The 13,493-nt window shown below is 37.8% G+C and overlaps 1 protein-coding gene across 41 annotated transcripts in view; it reads left to right on the top strand.

Moving 5' to 3' along the window:
* The window catches only part of ANK2 (ankyrin 2), a 306,380-nt gene that overhangs the window by 143,233 nt on the left and 149,654 nt on the right, over positions 1-13,493 (top strand). For 12 of the 41 annotated variants that reach the window (XM_042870772.1, XM_042870741.1, XM_042870775.1 and 9 more), the window contains exon 1: positions 12,898-13,111. The exons of 4 other annotated variants lie outside the window; for them this stretch is intronic. In XM_042870772.1, coding sequence (XP_042726706.1) covers positions 12,977-13,111 — 135 coding nt within the window. In that variant the 5' untranslated portion in view covers positions 12,898-12,976. Of the gene's footprint in view, positions 1-12,894; positions 13,112-13,493 lie in introns of those variants that run through there. 25 more of the 41 variants (XM_042870780.1, XM_042870779.1, XM_042870773.1 and 22 more) reach the window with 6 other exon arrangements.

Raw genomic sequence — 13,493 nt, 5'->3', positions numbered from 1 at the left:
GTGGGATCTAAAGAAGAGGTTTTCCTCCTTTAATTTTGTCGGTCACGGTCCTATAGTGAAAGAGGGAGCTGGAGCAGTGACTGAGAGAGGATCACCTAACCAGGGATAAACGGATCCCACTGAGATCCAAAGACAAAGATCATGTGGACTTCAGTGGGTGTTGAAGCAGGTTTATAGGCAGTGGATAAGAATAGCCAAATATTCATTTAATGAGACAGCTGCTTCCCATGTATGTGGTGTTGATCTCTTCCTATGAATGAGTCATCTTTGCAGCAATGAAAAAAAAAAAGAGAATTTCATTTGTCACTTTGAATGCAGTTGGACTTTTCAGAAGTCTGACATGGGATCTCACATCATGTTCGTTTCCTGGGAAGCCGCTTGAAGTACTTAATTATACAAAATCAGTTTCTGTTTTAGAGTATTATTACATAGTATGGATGTTTATCAGGGTGGGTTTTGTTTTGTTTTGTTTTTTTCTTTTTGGCTATATTTTTTGTATGCCTTATAAAATACTTCTGGATTTTTTCCTTAACATTTTTGCCCATTCTGAGTACTAAGTACAATTCAGGTGGGAATTGTAGCCTAACTGGTAAGGCATTGGGTGAAGACCTGGGCTTGGGGCTTTGCCAGTGACCTCTGGTTGAGGTCTGAATCTGGCAAGAGTTTGCTTTGCAGTGTGCAAAATGTGGAATTGTATCCATTTTGCCTAGCAATTAACAATAGTGATAATGCCAAACTGCTATGATTAAGTTAGGATATTTATAAATATCTTTTATTATTAACTTTCAAAAGACATTCTAGTTAGAGAAACAGCTGCTTTATCAGAAACGTGGCAAACAGACACTTATTGAAATTCATAGGAATATTTGAATCTATCTTTCATTTTATTAGTGTTGATGTAAATGGTTATACTTCTGATTTATTCTCATTTAAATATCAAAAAGAGAAGTTTTGTTTTTGTTCTGAGGGATTATCTGGCTGGAGATCCTGAACATATTCAAGAAAAGTTTAGAGCAGTATTCCACAAAACAAAGAATAGTTTCCAGCAGGCTGGGAATGCTGGTTCTGCTTCTCTATTGCTTTTTCATTTATTGTAATCTCGGGTAGCAGGAACATCATAAAGAGTAATGCCTTCCTAATTCCTCACCAATATGATATAGACTAAGGACCTATGATACTGCAGCAATAATGTTTCTGCTGATAAGGATTAAATTGAGTCCATAGGACTTGCCTGCTTGCAGTAGTTGTATGAAAATGCCCTACTTCCTGAAAGAAAGCATAACAGAAGTCTTTTCCTTCGATGAATTGGAATAAATTTCTAACCCTGTATATTAACAACTGTGCTTACCTAATTGGAAACACATTCATTTTCCTTTGCATGTAATACAAATTCTATGCATCTCCGTCCCATTTGGTATTACAAAGATGCTGGAAGGGAGAAAAACTGGATATCTAATGTTAAAATAGTGCATTGGTGAGGGAATGGTTTGTAGAAGCCTGTGACCTATTTTCCATCTTGTAATTGCCTCTGGGCCAAATGTTGGTGCTCAGCCATAAAACCCAAATAAATGAGCTGTGAGAGTGACAAAAGGAGGCTGGTGTGAAGTGATAGGAATATGAAAGGGCTCTGCAATCAAGGGGTGCTGGGTGTCATGAGAACATGTAGTGTGATTCTCTGATCCCAGTACTGGTCCTCCATCCACTTGCATGCTGTGATTGTGGGACCTTGTGAGGGCCAAGGAACAGAGCCTGGAGAGTGGTCATCACAAGGGATTTCCTGATGCTAGGAGAAGCTCTTGAATAGCTCAAGGACATCATTTGTTAGTGGTAGAATATTACATTTATAATGAAATACAGAATTTAAAATGCTGTTAGCCCTTTCCTTGCCGTATTTTTCATATTGAAAGAAAAGTACAGGCTTTGTGGAGGATTATTTTTTATATATATTTTTTATTTCTTGCTGGCAGTAAATTTTATTTTATATTACTGGATGTTTGCCTTTTGTTCATTTTGGTTGACATTAATAGAATTTCCTAGCATCCAATATTTGTTCTGTCTCCTTTGATGGAACTATAAACCATCCATGCATGACGTCTGAAGGACTGCACTGAGAGAGTTGCACTGATTTTTTTTTTTTTTTTTTTTTTTTTAAATTTCTTTTAAGATCTGTAACCTCAGTTTGACCAAATATAATACCAGTAAATTTGGAGGTCAGAAATGCTGTTTTATGAGTTCAGTTCAGTTCTGAAGGCACTTCACTCAAAGTAATACACTTGCTTTGTGTGCATCCAGGAACAAAGTTGGACTTGGGTTTGGTTATGGTCTCTGACAAATACTTTAAATTCTGATGTTAAGTCATGCTTTAAGGTTGAATCCAGCTGAAGGAGAAGAGCAATCAGCAATTGTTTTAAGAAGTTACCAGTAGAAAATATATTTAAAAAAAAAAAAAAAGTGAGCCCTTTAAATTTCTTGGGTCCTTTGCATAGGAAATACTTGGGCAGTGTTGAGAGTGTGCAGATGGTGTGAGTAGGGGAAAGGAGCTGGGTGCAGTAGAAGGCATCTGTGATTACTCAAGCTGATTGTAATGTAAGCTGGTTACTAGAGCTTTCCCCAAAACTGCAGCATTGAGTTTTGAGAGAATCTGGTTATTGCGTGGATCCTTTCAGGAGGAAGAAGGGAGCTTCTTCACAGCTTCCATGCAGTTTAGATGAGTATTTTCCATTAGATATTTCTCTAGAGAAATTAGACAAAATGGGTAACTCATGTTTTTTATACACCTTATAAACCTGCACATCAAAAACTATTACTTTTTGAAGCAAGATGGTCCCTGGAGAGGGACAACTTTATAAGTACATTTTACCGGGTAGATCATGAAATCTATTTTGCAGTTAAACATTTGCTTGCGTGCCCTTTTATCAAGGTTGCTACTGCAGTTAAGCAGCAGGGGCTTGTGCTGCCTGCAGGAGGCTGCCTCCTGAGATGGCCGCCCTCTGCCCAGCGCTGCCGCAGGTGGCCTGCATGGTGCCTAAAAGCCTGCCCTGGCATCACTGCCTTCCTGCCATGACACAGGAGTGCAGAGGTGTTGGGTTGTGGTGTCTGAATGCCTGTTGAATCTTCAAGTGAAATGCTGTATTGGCATTTGGGGTGTCGTTGTTCCATAGGGATCCCATCTAATAGGTGCTGCTGCTGAACTGCAGGGAACCTGGTGAAACTTATCTGCTTTAATGCATATTTTTAACGATATCTTTGATGTCTTTCAGCTTTTTTTTGTTGTTTGGAAATGCTTTATCCTCCATTCATGCTCCATTGAATTTATCAATGCCTTAAAGTACTTCAAAGCTAACATTTGTTGTCTATTTTCATGTGTTTATTTCTTGTTCTTAAAACCTTGGATATTTTGCATCATGTTTATTAGCATTGTTAATACTGTGCATCTGAATGACAACTGAAGGAAGTTTTATAGCATTCTTAGGAATGCTCTGGAAATAAACTCTGTGGTTCTGTTATCGTGCTTTCTTTAATTTACAGACACATTATGGTTTTTAATAGTCCTGAGAGACTACTGTACACAAAAATTTGCCTTTTTATTTTGTCAGTTGTTCGTGGTCTGTCTCTTTTGCGGTGTTTAATGTATACATAATTCAGAATCACCAAAGAATTGCTTTGATTTGAACTTTGTTACAGATGCTACACTTATCAGTATGGTTTTGGTGCTTATATTTATGAAGGTTTTCTTTTTTCTGAGTGACGTATCTAGCTGAGAAACTATGTGAAGATATGTTTTTAATCAAAAGAGCTATAACTTTTATAGTTAGAATCATGCATGTTAGAAATAATGTGTTTCTTCAGTTACATACAGTGCTTTTCTGTTTTGTCCCTTTTTAGATGACTGTATGACTATAAGGTACAAATTGTTGTTTGCATACAGAAACTTAAATATTGTGCTGTTAAAATGCTTTTGATCATTTTTGGAAGATTGTCATTTTTTATTTATCATCTGATTCAAAACATTTCAGTGTAAGGAAACAAAAAGTGTTAGATAGGAATGATATAGAACCAAGCTTTCAAGTATTGTTTGTTTACAAGGAATGGGTATAGCTTATAACTTTTCATGACTCATTCTTTCTGTGAGGATGGGAAAAATAAGCCCAGTAGCTCTCCTCTGCATTGAAGCCTTGTTGACTTTTTAGAGCCAGAGGCTTGGAATAGGTAATGCAAGATTTTGTTTTGATACTTCAGTTAGCTAGCGGTATGGTAAGTTGAACAGATATACCACTGGCTATATCACAGAATAGAAAAATTCACACTTTCGTGAGTGTAGTTCAACTAAACCTGAATCTACTTTTCTCAGTAAGGTTATTTTCAACATTGATGCAGATAAACTAATGTTCAATATGTGTGTATGCGTATATTGTTATTTGTTGATTTTTATTAATGTGTGAATTTTGTGGGAAATCAGGTTTAGTTTTCTTCCAGTAGCTCTAGATACTCTTTTGAGTTTTACTTTAACCATAAAGAGCTATTTACTAGAACAAATAATTTAGTATATGAGATGAAACCATTTTCTAATGCTGATTAGTAGAAGGACTTGTCATAGCACATGTATGTAATGGCCCCTAAAATAATAGGTGGGCATGGGATGCAAAATAAAAAAAGAAGATAATAAATGAACTGCTGATATATGCATAAGAACATATGTTATTATTATACATCAGCAACCTCTAATTGCTATGGGAGAGTAACAGCTTGAATCAAGAGTACAATATGAGCCAAAAATATGCAATTCTTTGTTGATTCCCTAAAAATAGCCTTTAAAAAACAAACAAAGAAAGAAATATATGAGGTCCAGGTTCCACCAAAGATCCGATGTAACTTTCAGTTACAGCTATGACGCTTTGGATGTGTTAGGCACTGTGTTGGCGTCATCATCTTGCCTAAAGCATAGGTCCAGGGATGATAATTAGTTACGGAGTGTTTTACTTCTTTCCTGCAGAAATGTTCAAAGCTTGTGACAATGTAACTTTTTAAGGGGAGTGGGAAGCCTTCCATTTTAGAGCAGTACTGTTAGTTTCAGTGTAAGACAATGTTAAATATGAAAAAAATTATCAACAACCACTCTTCTTTATGTTCCAGATCGAATATTTTGTAATATTTAATGCACATTCACTCTTTTTCTTCCCTGCATATTAGATTAGTTTATTAACAAAATGTTAAATCTCAGAGCAAAGCAATTACTCCATCTCATATTGCTGTTTTGCTCCATCTTATTATAGTTGATCAATCTTTCACTTCCCATTAGTAGCACTGCAGATACTACTGTTGCATAAACAAACTGTAGAAGGAAAAGTGATATTTAGACAGGAAAACAACTGGGCTTCACTGAATGCTGGGCATTTGCCTGAATAAAGTCCATTCCAATGAATGTCGTCAAATGGAAAGGAAAAATGATATTTTTTACGCTGTATGTGAAAGTTTTATAAAATTTGGAGTGAATCAGGAAAAATGAGAACTCCAGAAGTACTTGCAGAACAAAGGGAGTGTAAAGTTGCTCTGATACAGTGCGAGTAACTGTATGGTGTTTTCAGCAGGAAGGAGGGGAGCAGGACAGTATATATTTGTATAGGACTATTCCTTCTGTATTTTGGTAACTTGGACTTAAGAGGCTGAGATGAGATTTTCAGAGCCAGCAGTGATCTCCCACTGATGCATTCAGCAGAGAAGATAGGGTGATTATCTTTAGAGAAGAGGATTGGGGCCTTATTTGGATATTACAAATTCTGAATGAGATAGCTTGACAAAATCCTACGGGATGGCTTAAGGCAGAATTAGTATCCTGGCTGTGCTAAGGAATAAAATTTAGTGCTAATCAAGGGCCAGATATTTGTTTTGGATTTAGACTAAACTGCCTGAAACAAATAGGTACCTATAAAAGCTTACTGTCACGAAGATGTAAATCACAAATTTCTCAGATGAGAAATTTACTTTTGTTGAGGGGTGGGAGGAGGGAAAAGAGCAGTTTGAAGTACAAGAAGTGGTGATATGCTTTTGTTATCATGGCCTGGATGGTTCTGAACTGCATTCATAACTACCCTGTATTTACTTTCTTCGTGCAGTAAAAGCTTTGCTTCATTACTGCACTTTGCTGCTTCTAGTAAGATCCTACAGTGTTAATCAAAATGAAGTGGGCCCCGCACAAGATTGACCCAAATGCTTCCTATGTTAGCAAAGTACAGTGACTGCATGTGATGCTGTGTCTTTTCATCATTTCTTGTATATGCTGTGTTTATGTGTGTGTGTTTTTTTTTTTAATTCAGTGAGCAGTAGTAATTTCCTAATGCAACCACTTTTCTATGTATGTCAGCAAATGCAAATATTGCTATGCATTGAAAATATTTCCTTCAGTCTGCAAAACAAGGATGGCAAAGAAGTAAGTCCACAAGAACAACTGAGTCCTGCATTTGAGTTGAAGGAAAGCAGGTATTAATTTCCTAATTTTCTGACACGCTTAGATCTTTGACAGTTTCTGATCTGCCTATATGGCCCGACAAGGTTTGCTGGCATTGCTTAAGAAAATTCTGCCCAACAACTGCACGCTTTTCTTTCTGTCATCTAGACTTCCAAAGTCAGCTATTTATTTTGATGATTTTGTCATTAGTTGTTCCTTGTAATAATTCCTGTGCGTTATTTGTTGTTTGATATTAGCACATATTTCATTTCCAATGAATATCTCTCTTTGGAAAACAGAAGAGGGAAGCTATGCTGAGAAGAAACTGTTCAGGCTGGTTTTTACAAGAAAAATTTGCATGTGATTTGTAAGTGGCTGAGCCTGGACTGTTGCATGGAACCGATATTTGTGAGAGGATAAGCATTGAATAAACCTTAACAAGAGACGATATAAGCTTTTAAAAAACATATTATCATTGTATAAGTTATATACTTCTTTGTTTTAAACTTTCCTATGAATGAAATTATCTTTTTCCTGTGCTGTTACACCTGTGGCCTTTTCAGGATGCATGGTTGCAGGGTCTGAAGGACAGACTCTCTGTTTCCATGTTCTCATAGGGATGCAAAGACACACGTGCTGCTTACAGTAAGGTCTCTTATTGTTACTAGCTGCAGAGGGCTGTTATGCTTACTGTGTTAAAATATTCATCTTCTAGAGCATAGCAAAATGATTTGTCATCTTCAAAATGGCTCAGAAAAAAAAACTGTAGTTGGTTGTACTCCCGTTACTTAAACTGGAAAGGATTTGCTGCAAGGACTTCTGCAGGAGGCAACCACCTCTTCATAAAGGCTCCACCTCTTCATAAAGGCTATCTGGTTTTCAGGAATTATTTGTTGTGACCTCTGTGAATAAGACACAGAGATAAATACTAGAGGAAAGAACAGATAAATCTTTGGGAGAACATTTGCATCAAGGTTATTATTATAAAACTTAAAGTGACATAAATGATATAAAAGCATAAATAATTCAAGTTTATAACCTGCATGAGCTCAGTGTCTGACTCAAAATAATTTTCAGCAGCACTCAGAAATCTAGAAATACATAGGCATGGTACAGTCTGTTCTCTCTCTCTTTTTTTTTTTTTTTGTTTTGTTTTTAATCAGTGTGTTTGAACACAAGGATATAATAGGGAAGTCTACCTTGGGAATATACATTAATAAATTTGGAGAAATTGTGCAATATATAAGTTGTGATTTGCCTTGATGATTAGAGCTCTCTTTTTCTCCATATTACCATCTTATCATTTATTTTGTGGCACTAATGTTTTTACAGTACTGACTGATTAGTTACTTCTGTTTCTCTGCTACATCAGAAAATAGAAGAAATCTCTGCTGGCAAGCTAAGCTTTCATAGTAATAACAAAAGGAATAAATAATTATTATTATTTTCAGAGGAGCAGAACATTTTGCTTCTGTTGCCATGTACCTGGCTAAGTCCAACCATTATTATCCCTGCTTAACTTTACAAAACGTAAGCTTTGCCCTTCCTGGACTGGTGAATGGCACCCCTAACATTAAGTCTCCATCCTGAGATTAGATTATAGCCTTGCTTTCACTGCTTCTCACTGCTTGGTCTTGGAGTTCTTAGCTGAGATTTTGCAAGTGGCAACAGATCAGTAGGTTTGTATTGCAGAGTTTTTCTTGATGGCCAGTAGCAGGAAATCCAAGTGTGTTGAGATGACTCTATCTCAAGGATCTTTGGAAAAATGAAAACAAACTGATATCAGAAAAAATACTGAAAATAAGAGAGTAAGTCGGTGTGGGTGACGGCAGCATATAATTGCTATATGGTATTTTAAAATTCTTGACTACGTTACATAGCATATAATAGGTACAGTATGATAAAAGTGCAGTGCTACATGTGGAAAAAAAAAAGTCTATTTCAGTCATTACATTGTTAACACGCGTCATATTGATGGCAAGAATTTTTTTTTTTTGCTTAGTGTTTCATGTGATGTCAGGCAACACTACGTATAACTATCTTGTGTGTTATTTTTCCTCCAATTTTTAATTTACAGAGCTTTCCAAGTATTCTACATCTATATTTCATGCTTTGAGTAGGTTCAATATTTTTAAGTATGACAAAGTTCAAGTAAACCTGACAGTAGAAAAAGTCACAAATACGTGCTGCTATTTGCTGACCAAAGGAGGTGGCAGCTGTTTTTTCAGAAGCTGTATAATGCTAACATTTAAACTGAACCAGGTGCATATCTGAGAAAATTATCTGTCAAATATTAAATGCTATTCAGAACAGGCACTGTATGATGTGTTAGATCTCCTTTCTGTCAAAAAGTAAATAATGTGGGAGTGTTCTGGTCAGGTTTAAAAATGAGAATCTTTACTGACCCGTACATAATTTTATCCTCAGCTGTATCTCTTTCCAGTGTTAGGAACACTGGAATGGTTATGAAAGCTGTGTGACAGAATGTAGCAAATAATGAGTTCTGCAAATTTACTTAATGACTGTTTACACAAAATTGGAAAGTACATTTTGTTGCACTTAGTGGAAAAGATCTTGCACAATGGAACTCTCAGAAGTCTGATGAGAACTTTGTCTGGCTTTGTGTAGCTGAAAACATGATGATCATAACTGCTGCAGCCTCAGAGCATGTCTAAGTGATGAAACCTGAATGTTTCCCAAAGCCTATGGCATTAATTGAAATGGAGAAGGCAGAAGATATTCCTCTCCATATGTTTCCATATTTTTTGCAGCTGCCTGTTAAACTAGTAGTGCTCTTTACCAAGAATTTTCATCTATTTGATCTGCATTTTTTTGTTGCTGTAGTCCAATCACAGCGTGTTATTTGAGTTGTACAAAAAGACAGATGTTGCAGGGAGAACGGTCCCCTCAGATTCTCCATTAAAAAATAGCCGGTGAGAGTGTTGCAGTGAGCCCTTGCATCATGTAAGAATGATGCCAAGAGAAGAGCGAGCCTTATGGCTGTCTGGTAGCTCCAGGCAAAGTGGCAATTGTTATCTTTTGAGCTCAATATGCCAACGTTTAATTGTGTTCATGTCATCCTTATTTGTGCAGTCGTGTTCAATTTTGTATTCTTTGCATCATCCCAGTGATTTCCAGTCTTTAAGATTGTTCATTTTCAGGTGACAATAAGGAAAGGCAAATGAACCACTCTCGCTTCCAAAAAGTGCTGTGGAAAACCTACAAAATCAACGTGAAGCACAGTGTGATTTTTTTTTCCACAGAAGCGTGAGAATTGTATACATATTTAAAACACAAGTGCAGGGCAAAGACTGGAGCAGAAAGGCCATCTTCTGCACTGTGGGGTTCTGATGTGTCTCCTGTAGTACCAACATTTAGGGGGAGCGAGAGAGATCTCATCTATGTCAGCTGCTTGCTATCCTAGCATGAACCATGAAGTACAGCATATGAGATGCTGTGCTTGCATCTTTCCAGGCACACACAGGTGTTTGTGAAGGGTTGGCAGTTAACTACTGGAGCCACTGTTGCCAAAAGGTTTGTTGTGTTGCTGAGGAGTACGGGATACAATATACTACGGCAAAATTAGTAGACTTCATAAATTACCTGTGGGAAGTTCTTAAACATTCTGCTGCTCTGCAAAGAGGCACGATACCACAGCTCCAGAGTAGTTCTGTCAGTGTAACAGAGCAGGCTCAGGCTTTCTGTACAAAGGAGAGAACCAGGAGTAGTATGAGTCTCATGCTTGAGAAGCATGCCTTTGTTTTCTGGTTGTTTTGCTGTCACTACATTATACACATTATACAGTAAATTTTCAGCCCAAATGACAAAAGCAAAAAAGAGCATGGGAACATGCAAAGATCTTGCAGCATCTTCCTCCTCAAAGTCTTTGAGTCCTTTGATGTAGGCATCATGAGAGATACACTTTGCCTGAGTTTGGCTAAACAAGAAAATGCTTGCTTTCTGCATAATTAGCCCTAATGACTTCGAACTACTTTGACAAACAGCAGTAATATTGTTAAGATGCTGTGGCAGAAAACATATCCTCTGCTCTCCATCAGATAAATGTCTGCACAGGTTGCTTTCTGCAAGCAATATTTCAAAGAAAGACAGGCTGCTGTTTTCTGGCCACTCTTTCCCTTTCAGCTGATGCTTTGTTTCTCCTTATTCTCTTGCTTTCTGGTAAGAGTCTCAGGATTGTCAGTGTTGGGAAGGACTTCTAGAGATCATTGAGTCCAACCCTCTTCCCCCCACTGGACAGCCTTTCCATTGCTCCATCACTCTGACAGTGAAGTTCTTTCTTCTGTTAGTATAGAACTTCCTGTCTTCCAGTTTCTGCCCATCACCCCTTTTATTGTTGCTCACCAGTGAAAAGAATCTGCCCCCATCGACTTGACTCCCACGCATTAGATATTTATAAACAGTTCATTTCACATTAAATTGACTGTTGTATCCAAAAGCTTTTAGTTCCAGTTCAGGTTGGATCCTGCACTGTATGAACATTGTTCAAGTCAAGCTTTTGATGAAATTCCTTCTTGCATCCTTTTATTTTTACATCTGCACATAGGAGTTATGCTCGTGTATATACCTTACTGTTGTAGGGTAGGCTTATGGAAGAGTTGAGGAAAATCAAGAGGAACAAGTGTAAGGTAACTGTGGGTCAGCTATCCTCACACAAAAACTTCCCAGACATCATTTCTGTCACTGCTTTCAGCATTGTGGGAACTGCAATGCAGTTGTGGTGGTTGGGGCTGCTGTCATTCTCATTATGATAAATTCACATCTGGACCTGGCCATAGCTAAGAAGTAAATGTGGGCACATCATATTTGGTTATTATAATTTTAATGTGAGCTGAAGCCTTCATTTATCCATTAGCCATTTTAGATTTGAAGTTCAGGGTGTTTGAGTGTAAGATGTAACATTCTGTCACTTTTATTTGGCAATTGCTGAAAAAAATGCTATTTTTGTAGTTCAGAGTGGGTTTTTTCTTTTTTTTTTTTTTTTTCTCTTGTTTTTCTTTTTTCTGGTAGGCTTCATTCAGATCTAAGTAAGTATAAAATCACATACGCAAAAGTAAGTGAATTTAGCTACTTTGTGTATGTGTCTGTCCAGAATGTACTCAAACTCATAACACATTGTAGTACCCAATATTTGTAAAAGTCACAGGAATTAATGATCCCATCCTGGTGCATTCATCAGGAAAGGAAAAATTATAGAGCCATTTTAAATCTCCCTTATAGTAGTAAAAGAAAAAAAGAGGAAAAAAGAGCCCTTTACAGAACAACAATCCTTAAAAAGGGGGCTGGGGAGTGCTCTCTCTGTAACTGGCATTGCTGTGAAGGGTCACTGGGTAGAAGTCAGTGGGATGGGTTGGACCCCTGCCTACTGTGTGTTGCAATACTTGACATACTTTGAAACTCCAAAGAGAAGGATATTGACTAGGTGGCACAGTTCTTTGAGGATCATTCTGTTTCTGAAGAATTTGGGGCTTGATTTTTTTCTGTACATGTCCAGTTCCACTCAAGGGTGGAATGTGCAATTGCAATACCCTAACTCTCTTACCTACAGGCAGGCAGTCTGTCTCTATTACCTCTGTTACCTCCAGCTGTTTCTGAAGCATTTTAAAAATGCTAATTATTTCTCAGCTAACTTTGTATGCTTTTTAAATTCTGCTATGTTCCTCTTCTGAAAGAATTTCAGAACATAATCCTTCAGATGACGTTCATTCATTTGGGTGCCATCATGATAACTAACTCAAAACTAGAGGGAATGTCCTTGTTCTCTCTCTCCCTCTCTCTTTTTAAAAGTTTCTATTCTAGCTTAGAAAAAGTCCTAAACTGAAACTACAAATAATCAGAACAAGATGAAATGTGATCCAGGCAAGAGTTAAAGGAATCTAGCATCAGAGGTTGTTATTTTTGGGTACATTTAAGCTTATCTGAAATTAAAGTCGGGTTGTATCAATCCATGGCAAGCTCAGTACAGCTAATATCTACATGAATGTGAAATAACATATGAATCACTGGAATAAATGGTCATGAAGTCTGTACTCAGATGTTTCGTCTTGCTTTGTAAATACCAAATAGATGCAACTCAAATTAATCATCTTTTTGAGTTTAAAGACTTGAAGGGCATTAGCAACATTCTGAAATTTAGTGCTTTATATAAACACAGTGGGGCCGAGAGCGGTAGGAAAAAATCAAAACATTCAAAGGCATGCAACTGGGTAATTCAATAACCCTCACATGTAGAGGCATTTCACACAGTGGGACTTTAACTTTATGTGCAGGCTGGCTGTATGCTGGGAGGCAGTTCCCCCACCCCAGCCCAACTCCATTTACATGCATAGCTGGCCTGGTAGGTGTAAAAATAGACAGGCAGTGCCTGAATTGGAAATGGTCACCGACTGCTGCCTGCAGTTGCTGGGGTTTCGGGTTCTCTGTGGCACAGGACGGGGGGCAGAAGGGGTTGGGGTGCTGAGCACAGGCGCACCCACTGCAGTCCCACTTGGAGGGGTCACCAGGAGAACTGCAATGGGCAATGCACCCGTTTGCCATGCATGTCACTCAGACAAGGGCATGAGGACACCAGGGAACATGCAGGACTTGGATAGAATCCCTGACTATTATGGATGCAACTGCGAAGAAAGTAAAGAACCTGAAGCCCGCGTAAGTCTTGGCTGAAGTAAACAGGAGTCGAAGGGGAAAATTATGCATGCCAGGTTTGAAAAAGGAATTGTTTGCTCAGCTTGCATCTTGCTCGATATCTTGCAGTATTCAGTCTGCAAGACATATTTATGTTCAAGTTCTGTTTTGTTGCGGTGACTAAATGTGATTAATAAGTAGCTGTTGCTAAGCTGTGCAGTAGCTAAGAAGTACTGTCAGCTACCCAAAGGTTTAGGTATATGGAGAGGACACCACTAGTGAAGCAAGTTCTGCAAATGAATGGATGTAATCAGCTATCCTAGTTTAATGTGACTACCGTAAATGATCCTACACTGTTTGTTCTCAGAACAGAAGTCGGGATCTGTCTGGTTTTTGGATTTTTTTA

Source organism: Lagopus leucura, unplaced genomic scaffold (genome assembly GCF_019238085.1).
Source record: "Lagopus leucura isolate 7727_CA_CO unplaced genomic scaffold, USGS_WTPT01 Super-Scaffold_100004, whole genome shotgun sequence".
Lineage (NCBI taxonomy): Eukaryota > Metazoa > Chordata > Aves > Galliformes > Phasianidae > Lagopus > Lagopus leucura.
The sequence above is the reverse complement of the archived record's forward strand: the minus strand, read 5'-3'. Positions and strand labels throughout refer to the sequence as shown.